Below are 23,370 nucleotides of genomic sequence, written 5' to 3' on the forward strand. Positions count from 1 at the left end.
AGTAATTGTTCATATTACTAACATAAGAGTGTAGTGAAATATATATATATATATATATATATATATATATATATATATATATATATATATATATATATATATATATATATACGTATTGAAATGCTACGTTTGTATGTTTATGGCTAATTCCTATCAACAATGAGATCTCAGTAACCATAAAACGTGCCGTTTTCGCTGGTCATTCCAAATTTTGTGTAATTTACTCCTTCTCAATGAAAGGATTTAAGAGTCCCCATCACTGTGAAATTAAAATACCGCTAATTTTTACAGTAATTATGTGATATCTTCAAATAGATAAAAGATAATCGAAAAGTGGCACAAGACCTCCCTAAATAATATTATTTTACATGAGATATCGTTATCATGACTCACTTATCTGCTTTCGATTTCCAGCCGTTTAGAAAATCGGCATTTATTTTGGCGTTTCTGATAATTGCAAACGGAAAGCTACTAGGTGACTCGTGATGACGGTATCTCATGCAAAATAACATTGTCTAGGGAGGTCTTGTTCCACTTTTCGATTATATTTTATCTATTTGAAGATATCACATAATTACTGTAAAATTAGCGGTATTTTACTTTCGCAGTGATAAGGCCTCTTAAAAGAACTTGCTGCTGTTTTTCTATCCAACATTTTAGAAGTGGTTTAGAGCTCATAAGATTAACGCTCGCCAGGCCGTAACCAAAGTTCATATCTTATGTATAGCAACCAGTGCAAGAGTTACGTATAGCAGGTTGACAGGCATCGAAGGCGCTTCGGAAAAATTAGGCGAAAAATTCCATTTTTCGGAATGGCAAATCCTATTGTATGCTGGCAATTTTAAAGGCCTATAGAGATTAAACTAGGCGTACTGAGATATGGATTTATAAAGGTGGGGATCCATCACCTATCACTTCTCTAAGTTTAGCACAAACTTACCTGAACATCTATATATTCAAATGCTAAGTTTATGTTTGTCTATAGCAATTCTCACCTTTATGAGTCCTCTCTTCCTTCACTTGTGTGTGTATGGAGACATATACTGGTATAGTGAGGAAATCGGGGGGAAAGATTCAGGCTATATTAAAATGATGCACTGTGTAGACAGCGCATGTTCAGCTAGATAAATTTATATTATATATATATATATATATATATATATATATATATATATATATATATATATATATATATATATATATATATATATATATATATATATATCACACACATACACACAAAATAGATATTTCATGTTACAGGACAATGAAAGTGTTGCGACAGCCAAAATTTTGTAAAATGAAGCAACTTTTGAGTAAAATTCTGTTCCTTACATAAATTTCAGCAGCACTTTATACATGGAAACATGTGTTTAATCTGCATAATTATGCATAAAACTAAAAGACAATGTTTTGGGTGGTTTCTCTCATTCTACGTTTCAGGTCAAGTAGTTATGGACTTGCTTCTTGAAGAAATATGAGAATTAATTAAATAACAGGAAAACATTCACCGGAAGTGAGTGACAGTAGATAATTCCTCAGTTAAACATTCATGGCTAATGATCGCGGGATTTAAAAAAAAATGCATGAATAATATTCATTTTTGGAGAAAAACTGGGATATTTGGAGTTCCAAACAATTCTTAGAGGAGCAGATTATATAAATCCGGGACATCTGGAAGTCTAGTTTTATATAAAGGACATATACCGTAGTTAAAAGAGAGGAATATATGGTGTTACTTTCCATCTATGTTGTTCCCTTATATGAAAGTAGTAGTAGTAGTAGCGGAATGTTGGACGAAGAAGAGAGAGGAACATAATTTGCATGTTGCGGAGATGAAGATGCTGCGGCGAATGTGTGGAGTGACGCGGAAAATAAAGAATAAATTGATCCGGGGAACAGTAAAGGTGAGACCAGTAGTAGTAAAACTGCAAGAAAGTAGACTGAGATGTCTTGGGCATATAAGATGATGATCTTTGAAATACGTAACTCACCGAGTAGATGCTGCAGAAGTGAGTGGGAAGAGAACCGAGCCCGAGGGCGCTCAAGAAGAAGTGGGAAGACTGTGTTAAGAGTCTTCATCCTGGCGAAATTAAAATACCGCTAATTTTACAGTAATTATGTGATATCTTCAAATAGATAAAATATAATTGAAATATGGAACAAGGGCGCCCTAGACAATTTTATTTTGCGTGAGGTACCGCGTTATCACAAGTCACCTAGTGGCTTTCCGTTTTCGGCTGTTTAGAAACGCGAAAATAAATGCCGATTTTCAAAATGGCTCGAAATCGAAAGCAGATAAGTGAGTCGTGATAACGGTTTCTCATGTAAAAATAATATTGTCCAGGGCGCTCTTGTTCCACATTTCGATTATCTTTTATCTATTTGAAGATATCACATAATTACTGTAAAATTAGCGGTATTTTAATTTCGCCGGGATGAAGACTCTTAAGAACAATATGTTACAGTGTGGTGTCACAGCGGATATGACACAGAATAGAAACAGGTGGAGGAGAGCGATCCGAAAAACCGACCCCAGCTAACAGGAAAAAAGGCTTAGAAGAAGAGGAGTCGGGAAAACGGTTGACCCATTTGAAACTACTTTTGGAAATTCAGAGTTGTGGTATAATATAAAGACATAATATCAATTTGTTTAAAGGATAAATTCTAGGGTGGTAGCGTCTTGAAAGAATTATGCCAAAGTCAAGTATCTTATGTACTTTTACCATTACAATTTCATTGTAATACAAATGCTACGGGAAAAGGGAATTCCAATATTTCCATAAAGCTGTTTTCCCCGTACAAAGAACACGTATTTCAGCTAGTAGAGGAATAGAAAACATGTAACTTGTTATTGCAGTACTGAATTTATATATATATATATATATATATATATATATATATATATATAATAAAACGCTTTTCGCTATTTTTTTAGAATGGCGATCAGTATTGAAATCGGAAATTGTAGATTTCCGCCACTTCCAGTGTGAATATAGAGATAAAGGGCGAGGAGAAAATTATTCTTGGGACCGCCAAATCCACATGAAAAAGCCAATTATCCTACCTCTCGTAGGTTTTGTTCTATGGAGATCAATGAAAATGAAAATGAAATGAAATCTACAAGTCTTACGTCCCACGATTATGCCGGCTAGGCTAAAGGAGACAACGATGATAAGAAATGAATGAAATGGTGAAATGAAGAAAGTAGGAGGAAACGGGAGAATCTCGAGAAAACCCATGCACACGGTGTTTGTCCACCGCAAGGTTCATTTGGCGCGAGCTGGGATCAAACAAGGATCCCATGCACCAGAGGTGAACACTCTACCACTGAGACACCGCAGCCTCTATGCAGATCAATATTAAAACTGGAAATAATAGTACATTTCCACCATTTCCAACTCCAGTGCTAAATATGAGTGAAGAAGGAATCATTTCTTGATACACTGAATTGATACCAAAAACTCGCTTTTCCGTATCTATTAGCTTTTGCTCTATGGTTATCAACATTAAAACTGTAAATGATTGATTTATGCCAATCCCGATTTAAATGAAGAATTAATGAAAGTAATGGAACCTATTCTTAGGACGCTGAATAGATTTTTAAAAAATGGCTTCTCGTTCTCTTTTTACCGTGTTTGTTCCAATGCCTGTCGCAGATGGATGGACGGACAGCCATTCTGCAAATAGGATATCCCATACTTATGTACGACTAAAAGACATACGCTTATGTTTACGCTTTTTACATCACCTCAAGCAGAAAATGACATCAGCTTTAAAACTTGCTTTGCCCATATGTATTCATATGCGTCTGTTTAGCTGATGTTCTCAATTTACAAATTCACCACAAAATGTTAGGAAAATTGTAAAGCACTTTATCCTATATGAATCTTCTACAAATTTCTTAATTAATATGGTGCTAATGAATGAAAATTTATTTCACAATTTACATAAAAGCAATGATTTTCCAAACTTGAAAATTTAATCACCATTTACTTTCTTTTTTCAGGGCACGCAGAAATTTAAGACCTCAGGTAAGAAGCTTATGCTTACATTTCTAATTTAATCTTATTACAATATTCACTATTTAACAAAAATCCTCATTAATAATACAAATTCCTACGGAAGTTGCTTGAAGATGCATTGAAATAATTACTCTGAAAGAGAATTTTACACAACTTCTAAATACGGTATATTTCCAAGCAAACTTTTAGCAGAGTTAATACATAATACTTAAGTAGGCTATTAGTAAAACTTTTTTGTTTTAGATTAAATTAGTTTTCCACTTTTGTTTATCATTTAAAAAGATAATTTAGCTACTGAATAAGACAAGATGTCTGTAAATGGGAAAAGAAACCTTTCATAGGAAAGCAACTACTTAACTCCTGAAAATGTATTTCAGCTGTTCTAAAATTTGTTAAAGCTTTAGTAATGAATACTACGGAAAGTCTTCTATTAATAAAATGTATTAAATTTTTTAGCATAAAAGTACCTGCAATTGAAGTCAAATGTTTAAGTGTATATTTTATTAAGTAAGACAAATCCGTTGAAAGGCTGAGATTACATTCATTGAAACAACCCAATTACCATCATCAACATTACATCATCGATAATAATTATATATACAGGGTGTTAATGAACTATACCGACAAACTGTAAGAGCTGATTCCTCACATCAAAATAAGAGAAAAAGTTCATATGGACCTATGGTGAAAAGTGCATAATTTCAGAACTAGGGCTGTCCAAAATCGCGAAAAAATCAAATTTCAACAGGCCCTATTTCGAATTCCAGAAACTGTATATGGTGGTCCTTATGAGCGTAAAGGAAGCCACGCATACAGTCCAAAAGTGCACATTTCGTCAATTATGAATAGGTGTACAGGATATTCCCTACAGGGTGTAATTCTCAGATATGCTCTCAATAGAATCTTCACATACACCCTGATTTCAAGGAGGATCCAAAGTAGGGAGGAGGTAAGCCTTGACAACAATGGACATCCAATGCTTCGGAGGAAAGTTCGAAGTGTTAGGAACAAACAGCTCCATGTATTTTTTTTTTTTTTTTTAATGTTCAGAATAACGTGTCATGCGATATATTTCGTCAGAGTATATTTCACGTTTTCTTCATTTGTAAGCATAAAAGAAAACATTGCAGCATGCGTTTTCCCGAGTAGGAAAGACCGTGCTGCTGACGATCCTTAACACTTCCGACATCGCACCAAAGGATTCCGTGTTCACTGCTATCAAGACTTATCGTTTGCCTACCATAAATTCAAAGCATATTTTAAAATTCGTTGATGGCATGTCTGGAAATTTCACCCTGAATGAAATACCCTATACACTCATTGAACATTAATGAAATACGCATTTTTGGATTGCGTATGCGTGACTTCCTTTACGCTGATAAGAACCACCATCCACAGTTTTTCGAATTCGAAATAGGGCCTCTTGAAATTAGGCTTTCTCGCGATTTTGCACAGCCCTAGCTCTGGAACTATGCACTTTTTCTCACAGGTCTATAAGAACTTTTTCTCTTATTTTGATGTAAGGAATCAGCTTTTACAGTTTGTCGGTATAGTTCATCAACACCCTGTATATAACTGAAAGTGACTGTGTTCTATTTTGTAACTTTATAACTCTTAAACCACGTGACTGATCTCGATCAAATTTTGCAAAACTATAGTTTTCGGGATGGCTTTGACGAACAATTAAACTTCCGATGCAGTTCAAATCCCGATTCAACCTTTTAATCCAAAATGAAACTTATTCACCCAATGCGAAGAACAAGTATTCTGTTAGTAATAAGGAGCTCCCTCGTGGCTAAGCAGTTAGTGGACGCGCCTTTGGCGTGGGAGACCCGGGTTCGATTCCCGGCGGGAGCTCATGTGGTTCAGATTCCACGTTAATCAGTAGATCCATGTCTCATATAGCCTCGCTACTGAACGGGACGTTAAACCCAAACTCAACTCAAACTCAACTCGGCTAGTAATAATAATAAACAACGATTATCCAAACACACCACTTTCTCAAATTCAGAATTTAGTACGTTCCGAGGTACAAATAAGAAACAAAAATGTTCCCTTTCTGACTATAGTTTCGAATAAATCATAATTCATGATTTAAAGGTCTACTGTTGAACCACATATACTCCTCTTTAATTTAAATACAATATCACACAATCTTTTATTATTATTAATAATAATTTCTTGAGAATTTCATTATAGTAGTTCGTTGCTACTATTTAAAATAAGTAGATTTACTATACATATTAGCATACGTCATTTTTTGTCTTAAAAAAATAATATTCCTAAAGTTAAGTATTGAAGTGAGTGCGTGCTGGTAATTTATTAGTTTCTAAGATGTTTTTGTCTGATCAAGTAATACTTGTCTATTTTTCAATAGCTGAAAAAAATGCTATCTTTTAGTAAACGTCCACGCTAATGTTCTTTGGGCTAAAAATGATGATTCATGGAAATGAATGGTTATGGAGTGAAAATATGGAAACAGGAGAACTCAGAAAAAAATTACGTGGCCTGAGATCGAACCAGGAATCCTTCTCACCAAGGGTGAGCGCTCTACTACTGTGTGATCGTGGTGGCCACGTTGAATATTTGTGTAAATTTTGGCTAACTGAGCTTTCGTGAAAACGTTAGGCTAATGAAACTATGTAAGAACATTGGGACAATAAAATGTTCATGAAAACGTTTGGTTAACTGAACGTTAGTGAAGCTCTTACTACTAGAATGTTTGTGAAAACATTTTGCTAGTGGAACGTTTATGTAAACATTTGGCTAATGGATCGTTTCTGAAAATTTGTGTTGATAAAACGTCTATGAAAACACTTGGCTAGTGGAACGTTCATGGTAACATTTGGCTAGTGGAACGTTTTGAAAACATTTGGCTAATGAAATGTTAATGAAAACTTTTGGCTAATGGAATGTTTATGAAAACATTTGACTAATGAAACATTTGACTAATGGAACGTTTATGAAAACATTTGACTAATGGATCGTTAATGAAAACATTTGGCTAATGGAACGTTTATGAAAACATTTGGCAAATGGAACGTTTATGAAAACATTTGGCTAATGGAACGTTTATGAAAACATTTGGCTAATGGAACGTTTATGAAAACATTTGACTAATGAAACATTTGACTAATGGAACGTTTATGAAAACATTTGACTAATGGATCGTTAATGAAAACATTTGGCTAATGGAACGTTTATGAAAACATTTGGCAAATGGAACGTTTATGAAAACATTTGGCTAATGGAACGTTTATGAAAACATTTGGCTAATGGAACGTTTATGAAAACATTTGGCTAATGGAACGTTTATGAAAACATTTGGCTAATGGAACGTTTATGAAAACATTTGACTAATGGAACGTTTATGAAAACATTTGACTAATGGAACGTTTATGAAAACATTTGACTAGTGGAACGTTTATGAAAACATTTGACTAGTGGAACGTTTATGAAAACATTTGGCTAATGGAACGTTTATGAAAACATTTGGCTAATGGAACGTTTATGAAAACATTTGGCTAATGGAAAGTTTATAAAAACACTTAACTAATTGAAAGTTTATGACAATGTTTTTCAAATCTATTACTCAATGGAGTGTTTCCTAAAGGTTGTACAAAACATTTTGAGACAGAACACTTACTAGGGTGTACTAGTTGATACCAGGAGAGTACTGTGCCAAAAAGATCAATCGCTTTCACTAACTTGATACACGGTTATCTACACCGATATTTACAAGCAGTACGTGCGTGAGTGTTAAAGAATGTCGGTGTGAGTATTAAGAGTATGTGAATCACCGTTAGAAGATAAGACAACAATAGATACAGCTTCTTCCAGCAATTTGTTTTAAAAAACTATTAATTATTTGCAACGAATCGCATTTTTTTATCCCATTAAAAATTCGTTTTCTCTATTTTATAGAAAACTACGCATGCTAATTTAATCTCACAACATGTGATTTTGCTTAGCTTGATATAATCTATCGACTAATGTGTGTTACTTATTACTATGTGTGCAAATGTCCCAACGTGTTGCTGTAAACAAAATTTTGCGTTATTCGTTTTGTGCCTCCCAAATAAAATTCGTCTCACCTCAAGATCTTGCAAAAAAAAAAAAAAAAAAAAAAGTCTCGTATGGGCTCCCTAAGGAAGCATCTTCATTCGTTTTTGTTTCATCCTCGGTCAAACATCTAACAGACGCTGAAATATATGTTTAATTATCTGAGATTAAAAGTCCAAAAATATGAAATTTCAAGTCTCGAACCTTAAGGGATTTCAAGGTATATCATATTAATTTCAATCCCTATCCAATCATTCCACCTCTTTTCTTTCCTTCTAGGATATTTTTTTACAAAAACGCCGAAACATGTTCAATTATTTTAAATAAAAAGTCCATATACCAAATTTCCATGTTTCAAACCTTCAGGAATTCGGAGATATGCATATTTTAATATAGTAATTGCTACTCGCATTTTCATCTCCCCATTTTCATCGCATTTCCAAAAATTCCCCCTTAGGGGTATTTAGGTCACAAATTCTATGCCCTGTCCAAATGTCAAGTTTCTAGCTTAAGTGGTCTGTCAGTCAGGACTGTTTCTTTTCTATATGAATATTACGTATGATTACAAACAAAAATCAATATTTTAAAGTTTATCGTAATTTTAGGATAAGTACTAAAAAATTATTTTCACTTCTCTAAAATTTGTTAAAGCTTTAGTAACGAGTACTGTGCAAACATTTTTACGTGTGTCTCATTAATCATGGGTGTATGTCAACTTATTGGTGTCATGGTGAAGAGATTGATAATACTGTACTTCAGTACCTTAATCTTAATAAATGACATGGTTGTTATACATCAATTTTTAGGATTGCATTTTTAAAAAAATGTCCGATTTTCTCTAAAATTACGCATCAACACAATCGTATTATTTACATGCACTCGTATTATTGATTATCGATGTATTGTTTATTATTGTACTCGATGAGATCTACCGATTGGTATGTCTCATCTTTCGATTCTTTGTTTGCGTGTTTGTTAAATTCTAATAATATTGTAAAACTGATATTGAGGGGGGTCAAAGTGTTAAATACGGCCATAGCAATCATAATATTGTAGAACTAATATTGAGGGACGGCAAGTGTTAAATACGGCCATAACGCTAATAATATTGTAGAACTGATATTGAAGGGTGGAAAAATGTTAAATACGGCCATAACGCTAATAATATTGTAGAACTGATATTGAGGGGTGGAAAAAGTGTTAAATTTGGTTATAACGCTAATAATATTGTAGAACTGATATTGAAGGGTGGAAAAATGTTAAATACGGCCATAACGCTAATAATATTCTAGAACTGATATTGAGGGGTGGAAAAAGTGTTAAATTTGGTTATAACGCTAATAATATTGTAGAACTGATATTGAAGGGTGGAAAAATGTTAAATACGGCCATAACGCTAATAATATTCTAGAACTGATATTGAGGGGTGGAAAAAGTGTTAAATTTGGTTATAACGCTAATAATATTGTAGAACTGATATTGAAGGGTGGAAAAATGTTAAATACGGCCATAACGCTAATAATATTGTAGAACTGATATTGAAGGGTGGAAAAATGTTAAATACGGCCATAACGCTAATAATATTGTAGAACTGATATTGAGGGGTGGAAAAAGTGTTAAATTTGGTTATAACGCTAATAATATTGTAGAACTGATATTGAGGGGTGGAAAAGTGTTAAATATGGTTATAACGCTAATAATATTGTAGAACTGACATTGAGGGGTGGAAAAGTGTTAAATACGGTCATAACGCTAATAATATTGTAGAATTGATATTGAGGAGCGACAAAAGTATTAAATATGGTTATAACGCTAATGATATTGTAGAACTGATATTGAGGGCGGCAAAAGTATTAAATATGGTTATAATACTAATTGTATAACTGGTATTGAGGGGCGGCAAAAGTGTTAAATATGTTATAACGCTAATGATATTGTAGAACTGATATTGAGGGGCGGCCAGAGTGTTAAATATGGTTATAACGCTAATAATATTATAGAATTAACATGGAGGGGCGGCAACGCTAATAATATTGTAGAATTAATATTGAAGGGTGGGAAAAGTGGTAAATACGGTCATAACGCTAATAATATTATAGAACTGATATTGATGGGGGGCAAAAGTGTTAAATAAGGCCCAAGAAAATGATTATATTAATTTTTTAACTTGTCTCTAGTCTAAATTATACATTGCATATGGTGCCAATATAGCCAGCTTAGAAAAATTTAAGTGCATTGTGGTTTCTATAAGCAAATGCTAATGACATTATGTAATATGTATTAGTAACGCATGATATGATAATAAAACTTACCGTTTCAAATATTTTTCCAGTCTTCAGAAAGATAATTAAAGGTTGTTTCATTATGTTTTTTTTTTTTTCTCTCGAATACACCGACACTAAAGATAGATGAAAACACTACATTCACAGTACTGAAACCCACTTTTGCTCAACACTTTACACTATTTTCTTCTGATAGAGCAACACCGCAACCTGGTTCTAAATGAAATGTTATTACATCCGCTTCAGAAACCATTAAAGATAGGTCTCGTGTGTTTCAGAGAAGATATGTTCTGCTTAAATCATGGAACCCCGTAGACTGTGTGAATATATCGAAGAAAATATGTACCTGACGTAACTTATCCCTAAGCAGTGCTACCAGGAACGCATTACAAACTGACGGTTGCATGGTATAATAGTAATAACAATAGTTCTAGTGGGTACAAGGACATCTGAAGTAAGGAACACGCCAGCCAGTACAAGAACATACTTTTCTTGAAAATGCGCGATACGTGTTTCAGTAAGAAAACCGCATCACCTAAAAGCCTTGCAGGCTGGAAAAGAAAAAAAGTACAAGATATGGAGGAAAGTGTTTTTGGATAAGACAACCAGCTCCAGAGGCTATACACGGAAAAGGGAAAGAGAAATACCTGCGAAATGGAACTAACTATATACACCGGTAGCTGAAGCGCCAACATGCAACAGTTAAAGCTGCGTCGGACTGTGTACAGAAGCTATATAGCTTTTAGGTTTTCTTTAAGACAAGAAGGGAGGGGAGAGTATTTCGTTCTTCACGGCCAGCATTCAGCGTGTGAGTTTTTTTTTTTTTTTTTTTTAAGTCGACACGCACAGCGCAGGAGCCAAGTTTGTTGTCAATTGGCAAAGCAAAGCAAGACAAGCACAAGACAACAAAATTGCCTTGTCTTTTCGGTGTTTTCTGTCTTAAAGGCATTTCTTCTGTATATGCAATCCACTTATCCGAGGACAAGAGTTTCAAAAGTACCACTATTATTTTACATTTAACATCCCATTATCAGAGACGAAACTTTTTCCAACAATTTTGATATTTTGTAGCATTAATTATCACAACTAGCAAATCTGCATGCGCAGGACACTATTGTCTGAATGATTAAATATGATACAAAATTTAAAATATTTACGGTTAGTAAAGTAGTTTTAATAACACCTTAATAATATATTTAATTAAGAATTTCTCGATAATTACTCGAATTTAAGACGTCCTCGAATTTAAGACGCACCCTGATTTCGCTGGGTTAAATTAAGGAAAAATATTGATATGTTCCGTTTTCACTATTACTAAAGCACTCTTTGATATTGGTCATTTTCGGTGATTTTTATATATCCCTCTCCCCTCCCCATGTTGCGGGGCACGGCATGATAAAATTATCCCAGGCCCGAATGTCATGTACGTTGAAAATTTGATCACACCGTGCCCCGCAACATCAAGACTTAAGTTCTATTTATTTTTATATATTAATCTCACCTTCAGCTCCCCCTCCCCTAGGTTCTACCGTCAAAGTGAATATTATATATATATATAAAACTTTCCAGGCTCGAACGTCATCTATGTTGAAAATTTAATCGAGATCGGTCCGGTGGTTGAAGAGTTATTGAATTTTATTTATTTTTACATATCTCTCCCGTCCCCTCCTCCTACCCTAAGTTCTACCGTCAAAGAGATATGATGAAAAAAAAAAACAGTCCAGAACCTCATCTACGTTGATAATTTGATTAAGATCGGTTCGGTAGTTTAAGCGTGATGAAATCACAAAGACAGTCACTTTTATTTTTATTTTTATTTTTTTTTTTGTTTACATATATGATCCCCCTTCCCCTCCCCTACATTGTGCCGTCAAAGTAAAATGACTAAAACATCCCAGGTCTGAACCTTATATATGTTGAGAGTTTGATCGAGATCGGTCGGGTGGTTCAAGAGTTATTAACTCACGAACATGGTCACTTTTGTTTTTATATTTATTGATGTTTGTATATCTCCCTCTCCTCCCCATCCCCTACGTTATTCCGTCAAAATGAAATGGTAAAATCCATGCCAGGCACGAACGTCATCCATGTTGAAAATTTGACCGAGATTGGTCGTTTGGTTCAAGAGTTATTAAGAGTTTTATTTATTTTTTTTTAAATTCCCCCTCTCCCTTCCCTAAGTTCTACCGTCAAAGTGAATAACTAAAAACACTGCCAGGCCACAACTGCATCTACGTCAAAAATTTGATTGAGATCGGTCGGGTGGTTCAAGAGATTAAAAGTCACAAACATAGTCACTTTCAATTTGGATCTGAAGTTTTTTGTTCACAGACCAAAGCTATTAATGTAAAGATTTTCGCATTTATGTCGCATTTACTTTTTAATGTAACACAAGATGCTTTTTTAATATGGAACTTGTAAACAGGATATTTTTGGCAGTAAGGTGTATATCTAATACAAAAAATGAGGATATACTTGATTAGGTGCACATTCTAACTAATGTATTCACTGGAATATAGAAAGTAATGCAAAAATTACCATCCTTAGCTAAAGGATAACATGCAGCAAGACATTACCAATTCTTCTTTTAAGTTCGTTCTCCTGTCAGTAAAATCATATTATACTTGGAAAAAAATCTCTCGGCATCAACACTCGAAACTGGCAACCATATTGAACGTATCGAGGTACAGCAAAAGAGTTGTGGTTAACTTTTAAACTGTTTAACAATGATACAATGTCAGCGTCCTTATCCTTACTGTTGAGAACTTCAATAACCTTACTTTTAAATTCATAGTAAGCAAACAGCAGATCATGAACATTTTCACCACAAAACACAGTCAAGGATTTAACACTCGCCCAGCGAAGATGCTAGAAATAACGTATTGACGAACATAAGATCATTTTTGACCCGTCGATATTTTAATTGTTATTTTAAAAAGAAAAACATAGTATTATTACTAGATTTCCAATTAATTTAAAGCTTGATATTAGTTATGAGCATATTGGTCTTCAGTGGCGGATCTAGAAGGTAAAAATTGAGGGGACAGCTAGAACCCAGACTATGATAGCTTCAGCACTTTCTTTTTCCTGTCTCATCAGTTCACGAAATATCTCATCTGAAGTTTTCAAATATTCTTGCTCGGACATTATCACCGTACAGAGAACAGCCGCGCACAGTTTACTTACATTCTTCGTTTGCATGAGTGAAATTAGACTAAAATGTTTGATATTTACTCTCACAGGCAGTGTTACACGTTTATGAAGGGAAACTTCCCGTCCATAGACATGAAATTTTCCAATATGATTCAATGTTTCCCGCAAATATATAACGCACACAAACACACAAAGATATGCACATATATTACCTTGCGTTTCCATTGGTACATATTTTGAAGAAAATTATTTCATATCCTATATATTCGGAAGAAAATATCCTGCAATCCCGCCATTGATATGAATTTCCCGTTTTGTGGGAATTTTTTTTACCACCTGGCACCATTGCTGACATGTTGAAGCATGCTAAGGAAATGAGCAAAGAGTAGAAGTAATCATGCAGAGTGAGAAAAGTGGCAACAAATTGAACGGTGTGAGGTAGACAAGACAAATAAAATATCCTTCACGTAAACAGCGAAGACCGGGTAATTCAAGACCCAGACAAAGAATTGTTTATTTGTGGTTGACAAAGAATGCTAGAGTAATAGAAGTGTTACTGCATGGTACGTAGGTTAAAAAGAAGCATACCTAGGCCGATGGCCGGAAAAAGTAAGAAGAAATAGGAAAAAAGTTAAAATAAAACATTTATGGGTCAAAAATGACCCGATCTCCGTTGGGCGAGTGTTAAACAACAGTTCAGTTTTGTTGATGTCTACATCTTTATAAAGTGAAACAGTTTCTGGATCAAATAACTCGCCGAGTCTTTTCGTAAATGCAACGTTTTTTTTAAAAAAGTAATATTGAAAATGAGCTTTTTAGTTATTATTAGCAATAATTAACAAGAATTCCACTTTCGTTTTCATTTGCATTTATCGCAAGCAATGCCGAATTTCGCAAAAAATCGCGATAATACAAACACAATTTCTGGCTCTGAAACGAAAAGTTTGAGGATTTCTCAAATATATAGCATTTCTTTAAAGTTTTGCACATATCGCATCAACGAAAAAGTTTCGTCTACACCCATGATTATACACCAAGGCTAAAGGAGATTATGATCATGATATGGATGATAGTAGTGGAATGCTGGAAGTGGAAGAAAATGCGAGAACTCCGAGGAAACCCACGCACACGCTATTTGTCAAACACAAAGCTTACTTGGCGGGAACTGGAATCGAACGAACAAAGGACCTCACGCGCTAGAGTGTGCAATCTATCACTAAGCTACCACGTTCTCCAATAGTGTCTGTAAACAATCTAAGTCCAAAAATAAATAACACTGAATTCGGATTTTAAAAAAAAATAAAAAATAAAATAAAACAATTTTGGATAACATATTCAAGTGATTAGATATAACCCAAAATTATGATTAACTATTCAACTTTAAATTTCAGTTTTGTTTAACTACAAATATAATATTCAACAAAGATGTGACGCACACCAATTAACAGATCATATCGATCTAACAAGGTTATATGCTTGAGGGTAAAATTCTCATGCATAGTTTACGAGAAAATCTAGGAAAATCTAGAAATAGCTAGTATTTCAATATATCTGTACATTTTTATTGAGTTATTAATACTGCTCTTTACTAACTACACGTTCCAATCCGTTATGTAATCCTGTGGAATTGGAATGCGCAACATAGCATTTGTAAATTATGTTTCAGATTGTAAAAGTACGATCAACTTCAAGAACTGATTGAATGTAACAAAATTTAAAAAAAAATTAAAAAGTTTAAAAAAAGCGTAAACAAGTAATAAAATTAATGCTTTTATAAAATACACCAAAAAAGTAGATTCTTTTGTGCATGCAATAAAGAAATGAATCGGAGACTACATAAGCATTGGGTAGGATTGATTAAAATGGATTATAGCGAACCACTCAGCCTCTAATCCATTTCTAGTCTTAATCCTATTTTTTTATCTTACTTTTTAAAAAAGTGTAATTTTGGACCTCTTCACCTACAGCGATAGAAAATGTACTTAATTATGAATAAAAAGTAAAAAAAACTAGGATAAAATCTATATATATTATTTATAAAATGCTACGTGTAGGTTTAGATGTTTGTGGTCAAGGAAAGTTTGTGTCTCTCCAAAGAAAAGTTTATATGTTTGTCTCCAATCTTTTCGACAATGAGATCTCAAAAACAAGTGCTAAGAACGTGCCGTTTCCACTGGCCGATTCCAAATTGTGTGCATTGTCCAGTTCTAATTGATTATTTAAAAAAATATGGCCATTATTTCTTTATTACATTTTTTAGGGATACACTGGACTATTGAAATTTCAAAGCAGTAGCTATGGGGCCGCGGTGGCTCAGTGGTAAAGCGTTCACCTCTGGTGCTAGGGATTCCGGGTTCGATCCCAGCTCCCGACAAGTGAACTTTGTGGTGGTCAAACACAGTGTGCGTGGGTTTCCTCTGGGTTCTCCCGTTTCCTACCACTTTCTTTATTTCACCATTTCATTCATTACTCATCATCACCGTCCCCTTTAGCCTAACCGGCAATATCGTGGGACGTAAAACTGACAAGATTCCGTTCCACTCCATTAAAGCAGTAGCATATCCTACGAGTTATACATTCCAACACCATACAACCGTATACAAGGTTTGTATATCTTTCAGGTGTTTGTTTCATGGCCAAATGATAATTAAAAAGGCAGGAAATACATTTCTCGTCTAAGATGAACCTTTATTGTTTGGAGTGTTTTGAACACCGTATGTCACTGACATTATAATTAATTGTGTGTGTAATGTATTTGCTTATTACATACTACATGGAAAAAGAAAGAAAACACTGATTATACATAAATCACCCGGTTAGCGTGCGCGCCTTTGACGTGGGAGACCCGGGTTCGATTCCCGGTGGGAGCTCATGTGATTCGGATTCCACGTTAATCAGTAGGTCCACGTCTCATATAGCCTTGCTGCTGAAAGGGACGTTAAACTCAAAATCAACTCAACTCCACCCGAAAGTAGTCTCAAATCTTGCAAACGGTGCGAGATATTTAAAAAAATAATCGGAAAAATTTCCCCTTTATGGTACCCCTTGTCGATTTTTATCAAGATGTCTTTTACTTGTGTCTGTAAAGAGGCATGTACAGATGTCAAGAAAGATAAGGAGATTCATGCTCATATGTGAATGCTGCGCTGTGTAGAGCGCTCAGGTTCAGCTAGTAAATATTTTAAAAAGCATGCTCTCCTTAAAAATAAAACAAATCGTAGTAGAAAGTTAAAAAAATAATATTAATTTTTAAAAAATCTTTAATTGATATCTATTTATACATGACTTTAAAAAAGCATGAGAAATGCTCTCTCATACGATCTTTTCATAATACTGGTATGAGTGGGGTCTCCATGCTTTACTTTTTTAGTCATGGAAAATAGATTTTCTAAAAGTAACTTTGAGAACACAATTACTTTTAGTACGATTTATATTATATATTTTTACTTTTTAGTAAGATATGTTTTATTTTTAAGGAAAGCATGATTTTACTTTTTTTTTTTTAATTTTACTTTATTCTATAGTAATATAACATACACCCTATTATTTACGAAATTAAAGTGTTCACCGCACTTGAAACAAAGTCTCTCATTAGATTCTATCCTGTGCTGAACCAATCCAGTGTGGATTGATATGACTTCCTTGACGGAGAAATTTTTTTCTGCTATAGGAGATTAGATTCCTCGTGGTTGTTTGTAGCGTTGTCCATGAGACGAGACGGAACGAGAAATAAAGTTTTCTCATCTCATTTCCATTCTCAAACAAGCTTCTCTCATTTTGCATCTCTTTTGTAAACTTATATTATTGACTGCTGGAAGTAATCTTGGTAAAATTTTGCACTTACTAGACATGCACTTCAACTGTAAAATGGATTTTACATATTCTGTAAACGGAGTAGCCCCTTTGATGGTGTAATTTATTCCAAAGTTTTAGCTGCTAATGGACATAAATAATGAAATTACAGCACAATAAAGATTTTAGAAAAGTGTACCCAGACGACGGTAAAGAGCCATTTCCATTTTTCACAGACCCCCCCCCCCCAGCTGTACAAAAAATTGACACCGACTAACCAACGTAGATTTTCGTACTGAAGAAGGAGATACCTTAATCATCAAGCTGCGTCAATGCACTCGAAAATAATCACATGTTGAATTTAACATTAGAGTATATAGTCAGAAGTACATTTTTTTGATTTTAAAAGAATGACGCAGTTCTTAGGAAGTTTTCAAGAGACAACATCAAGGCACATCTAATGTTTCTAGAGTGGGTTTCTGCTCAGTTCCGGAACATTGATTAAATCGGGACGGAATTTGCTGAACCCGTTTGAAAGTAGACGTATCTTATCTATACAAACAAGAATTTTAGGAATGATAAAAATGGATCAAAAGCTTGCGATTTTCACCAAGAGTTTTAGGAATGATAAAAAAAACAAATGCATCGAAAAATTGCGATCTTGGCAAATATTGGTTTTTGGATCAGGGGCCACAAAATTTTTGAACGGGCCCTAAATTGAGTTTTCGTATTTTTTACGGAATGACATAACATTGAGTTAAGTGAAGGTTGGGTTTGGCTACACTATATGTAGTTCTCCAGATATAAGGCCTATATAATTAGGGATGGTGCCGAGTCCGAGACTCGTCTCGGACTCGGTACCATCCCTAAAAAAAAGTATTTGTTAATTTAATTGCTTACTTTTCCACCTAACAATTCTTTTTACTTTCCAATATTTTTTCAACCGTACGTTTCAAGCAAATGCTGCATCAAATTGTCTTATCTAGCTTTTGTGTTAATGTTGAAACTGGTTTTGCAGCAAATTCCATCCCGATTTAAACAATGTTCCAGAACTTTCCGGAAACCTACTCTAGTAACATTGTATGTGCCTTGATATTTTCTCATGGAACCTTCTTAAGAACTGCGTTTCTATCTTTTACCGTTCTTGTATTTAAAAAAAAAAAAAAAAAAAAAAAAAAATCTGGTCGTATACCCCAATGTTAAATTCAATATGCGATAATTTTCGGACGCGTTGACTTAGCTTAATGATTAAGGTATCATTTTCTTCAGTACGAAAAGGTACGTTGGTTAGTAGATATCAATTTTCTATACAGTTCTGTGTGTGTGTGTGGGGGGGGGGTTCAGTGGAAAATGGTAATGGGTCTTTTGAGATACATTCAAATAACTTCAAGCATATTTAACCAATCTATAAGAGATTTTCGTAACATTATATAAACTATGTTATTATTTATTATCTAGCCTTACTTAAGGCAGATTTGTTTTTCGCGAACGAGAGGTAAGTTTATCTGACCAACTATAGGGGAGTGTTTCGCGTGCACAGTTGGTGCAAACTGCAAAGACTACTTCCGCAAAGAGCTTATTTTACTGTTGAGTAGAAGCCAAAGTATTACGACCTTCCATATTGTTAAAGGTTTTTCTCTCTCTCTCTCTTTATTTCTCTCTGCACCTGAACATAAACCAATGCAAAGGTTAAGGAGGTCCTTTTTAGAAGCAAACCCATTCACAACGTGCAATATACAGTAGGTGGTCTCTCGAAACGGCAGTCCGTACTGTGGAGGGCATAAAATCTGCAATAACTTCTCAGGTTTATCATAATACACCTCAGAAGAAACTCGCTGATTCACAAGAAGATTCTCACGCTGCTTCGTTTTCTTAAGAAACTGTGCGTTACTCTCTCTGGCATTCTATTTCTGCACAAAAAACTAGAAAATTCTCCGATTAGCTTTTTATATACAAAATTCTATTTAATTCAACGTAATCGATTTTTATAAACATTCCCTTACACAATTTATTAGGATTATGAAAGTACGCACGACCATTACTCCGTACGGTAACTTCGACGAAAGCTCATTTTTGAATCTAGCTTTTCGCAATAGGTAACTAGAAAGATTATCTTGGCCAAGCTTGTTAATGAAATCAATCCGTTCATATTCTTAACGGGTAACGGTGACTTACGTCCATTCGTTACTCCACAGATAAGTTAACTCTTTAACGAAATCAAATTTTTGAGTTGGTCTTTGCAATAGATGGCTAAAGCAAATATCCCAGTCAGGTTCGTTAATGGAGTCAATGGGTTCGTTAACGGAATAAATTCGTTAACATCTTAACGAGTAACGGTGACTTACGTCCCCCGTTACTCCACACGATAACTGTTCAACGAATTCAAATGTTTGAATCCATCTTTGCATTAAATAGCTAAATGCAATTATTATTCTTGTCGAGTTCGTTAATGGAATGAATCCATTAACATCTTAACGGGTAACGGTGTCTTACATCCGTCCATTACTCCACATGATAACTCTTCAACGAAATTAAATTTTTGAGTTTGTTCTTTGCAATAGATAACTAAAGCAATTATTCCGGTCAGATTCGTTAATGGAGTCAATGGGTTCATTAATGGAATTAATCCGTTAACATCTTAACGAGTAACGGTGTCTTACATTCGTCCATTACTCCACATGATAACTCTTCAACGAAAACATATTTTTGAGTTGTTCTTAACAATAAACGGCTAAAGCAATTATCCCGGTCAGGTTCGTTAATGAAGTCAATCGCTTAACATCTTCACGGGTAACGGCGACTAACGGTGGATATCCATATTTCATCTTCTATTATATTGATACAATTGTGTATAACTGAAATGTTGGAAGTTACACATCAAGCCGTTAGATGGCAACAAATATCCTACAGAAGGTGACATCTACCGGACGAAATTGAAACTTCGCGTGGCCGTTAGATGGCAACAAATATCCCACAGAAGGTGACATCTACCGGACGAAATTGAAACTTCGCGTGATCCTCTTCACTGTCTTTAGCAGAATTTTATTATTTCTGTTTCTTTTATTATTATTATTATTATTATTTTTTTTTTTATTTATTGAACAATTTCCCAGATACAGCATAACTTTGCCATTTTACACAGGGACATGCTAACAAAAGAAAGAAAAAAAAACAAGACAACAATAACAACAACATAGAAAAAAAAGAGTGTAAAAGTAAAACTATTCCGTCAAGGCTCGTTTAATTGCTCTTTCAAACACTGGGTAGCTCGAAAAAATGTCCACATCAGTTGTTACTTGATTATAACTGTTTGGTATTCTATAAAAAAGAGACCTCTGTATAACAGCCAACCTAGGACGGGCAAGATGGAATAGGTGGGTATTCCGAGTGATGCGGGAAGGGACACGTAAGGATAGTTCCTGAAGTAATATTTCCGATCTTAAGGTTCCATTAACTATTTTATGTAGATATTTCAGGTCAGAGATAATTCTGCGTACTTCAGGAGTCTGAATATTAAGATGTCGCAAGAGCTCCTTCTTAGATAATATTCGAAGTGCAGGAACACGAAATCGGACTATAGCAATGAAGAAATTGAGAACAGAATCAAGTCTGGAGAGATGTGTAGGTGCTGCCATGGCCCATATGGGAGAGCAGTATTCGATCTTGGGCGCTATTAAAGTCTTATAAAAAGTTGCTAATGAAGAAACAGTGCGTAGTTCGGTGAATCGATAAAGAAGTCCCAACATGCGCATTGAATTCTTTAGTATTGAGGAGATGTGGTCAGAGAAGGTGAGTTTTGAATCAAAGATGACACCAAGATCGTTGATATGGTAAGTGGAGGGAACAGGAGACTTTTTCAAAGTAATAGTAATACTGTCACATTTCTTACTGTTGAGTTTCAAGTGCCACATTTCACACCAGCCTGTAAGGTAATTTATGTCTTCCTGTAGAGCAATTGTGTCATGGAGACACGATATTTCTCTGTATAACTTACAATCGTCAGCAAAAAGTAGAAGGCCACTAGGTTGAGCTGATAAGTGCGTGTAGAGATCATCCATATACAGGACAAACAGTAGAGGCCCAAGTACACTCCCCTGAGGCACCCCTGAGATCACGGGTTGGGGGTTAGAAGTCGCCCCTGAAAGAACAACTCTCTGTTTACGGTCCTTCAAGTAGCTTGTGATTAGAGAGAGAAATTTGCCATGTACATTAAATCTATTGGAGAGTTTATGAAGAAGATGAATGTGACTGACAGAATCAAAGGCCTTCGAGAGATCAAAGTAGATAACATCTAATTGAGTATTGTTATTCATACATTTGACTGCACAGGAAAGAAGAGTACTTAAGTTTGAGAGACTTGAGCTTTTCGGTAGAAAGCCGTGCTGAGAACTATGGATGTAAGGTGAGGTGAATTTAAGTAGCCTGTCTTTAATTATTTTTTCGCAGATAATTGATATTACAGAAAGAAGAGATATTGGCCTATAGGAGGATACATGATCTTTAAGTCCTGATTTATATATTGGGGTCACGTGAGCCAGTTTCCAACTGGTGGGATAATACCCTTCCTTGAAGCATCTATTGAATAAGATAGATAGAGGAACCGCAATAACTGAAGCAGTTTTGTTGAGAAAGAGAGGACTAATTTTATCAGGTCCAAGTGAACTATGTGGAGATAACGATAGCAAAAGAGCCAGAACTTCGCCCGGGGTGGTAGAGAGAATGGATAAGGTGTCCGAACAGATTATTATTATTATTATTATTATTATTATTATTATTATTATTATTATTATTCGTGATCCAGCGTATTTCTTCCATTGAGAAATCTTCAAGTAACCGTTTCGTGAATGAAACAGTATGTAATTAATAATTAAAAGCCTCAATTACAAACAGGTCGACAAACTTCCCAGATACAAACTCTATTAGCATGTGTCATGTCTGACGTCTCTCTCTCTCTCTCTCTCTTCCACTCACACTTACACATACACACACGAATATACTTGTATGTTTCTGACATTGTAGCGTGTGTAAATGATATACGTCGTGAATGGATGGAATCGAATAAATTCTCTAAGAAATGAGGGGAGGAATCTGGGGGGAAATGATAGACACGAAAAATCTTGAACAAAACTTTGCCATGCTAAGTATACATAGTTCGTGCTCTGAGAAGAATCACGCAATTTTTCTATATTTTGCATACATTCAGCTTAGTTTTCAAGCTCTGGTTTAATAGGTTTTTTTCTTTTTTTCTGCTGCTTTTTCAGAAAACGCACTTTATCCTTCGTTAATATGGACTTCTTGCACGCGTTTGTTTATCTATTTACTTGATCGTCTCTCCCGGTTGATCAAAAGAGAGATACCACAATGTTTATAGAGCAGAATGATTTGATCTACATACAGAGTCAGAGGATTTTTCTTTTAATATATTTAGATTTCACTTAATCTAACCTCACACACGACCTCACTAATCTTCTTGGTCGCCACACCACAGTTGCCACCACACGTGGTAACTTTTATATATATCAAAATGTTTGTATGTTCGTTCGGTAGCTATACAAATCCATACTGTTAGCTTGGAACACTTCAAAGCAAATATTGAAGAAATCGAAGTCTGGAAGAGCCCGTAGGCTATTTAGAAATTTTTGGCGCGTTTCCTATGAGGGAAGGAGCAAGGTTCAAAGGACAAGAGATGGTTTAAAATCTATCCAAAAATAGATTATATCGCAGCTCCTCATGTTACGAAGATGAAACTCGGTATGTAGTAAACGCACACACACATGACTTTACATATAGGGACTCCGGTGGCTTAGTGGTAGAGCGTTGACTTCTGGTGCATGGGGTCCTTGGTTCGATTCTAGCTCGATCTCACCCAAGTGAGCTTTGTGGTGGACAAACACCGTGTGCGTGAGGTTTCGCACTTCCCATTTTCATCACTCCCCCATTTAATTCATTTCTCATCATCACCGTCTCCTTTAGCCTAGTCGGCATAATCATGGGACGTAAAACTCAAAGATTTCGCTTCATTTCATGACTTACATAAATGGAGAAGGATTTATGCG

General features: G+C 34.9%; 1 protein-coding gene across 4 annotated transcripts in view; it reads right to left on the reverse strand.

Moving 5' to 3' along the window:
- Positions 1-23,370, reverse strand: part of LOC145683971 (uncharacterized) — a 537,083-nt gene that overhangs the window by 216,857 nt on the left and 296,856 nt on the right. Inside the window, exon 1 of one of the 4 annotated variants that reach the window (XM_081755703.1) lies at positions 10,400-10,693. The exons of the other annotated variants lie outside the window; for them this stretch is intronic. Within the exon in view, the coding sequence (XP_081611829.1) occupies positions 10,400-10,450 (51 nt within the window). The 5' untranslated portion in view covers positions 10,451-10,693. Of the gene's footprint in view, positions 1-10,399; positions 10,694-23,370 lie in introns of those variants that run through there. 4 annotated transcript variants of the gene reach the window in all.

Source organism: Thermobia domestica, chromosome 4 (genome assembly GCF_964235325.1).
Source record: "Thermobia domestica chromosome 4, izTheDome1.hap1.1, whole genome shotgun sequence".
Classification (NCBI taxonomy): domain Eukaryota; kingdom Metazoa; phylum Arthropoda; class Insecta; order Zygentoma; family Lepismatidae; genus Thermobia; species Thermobia domestica.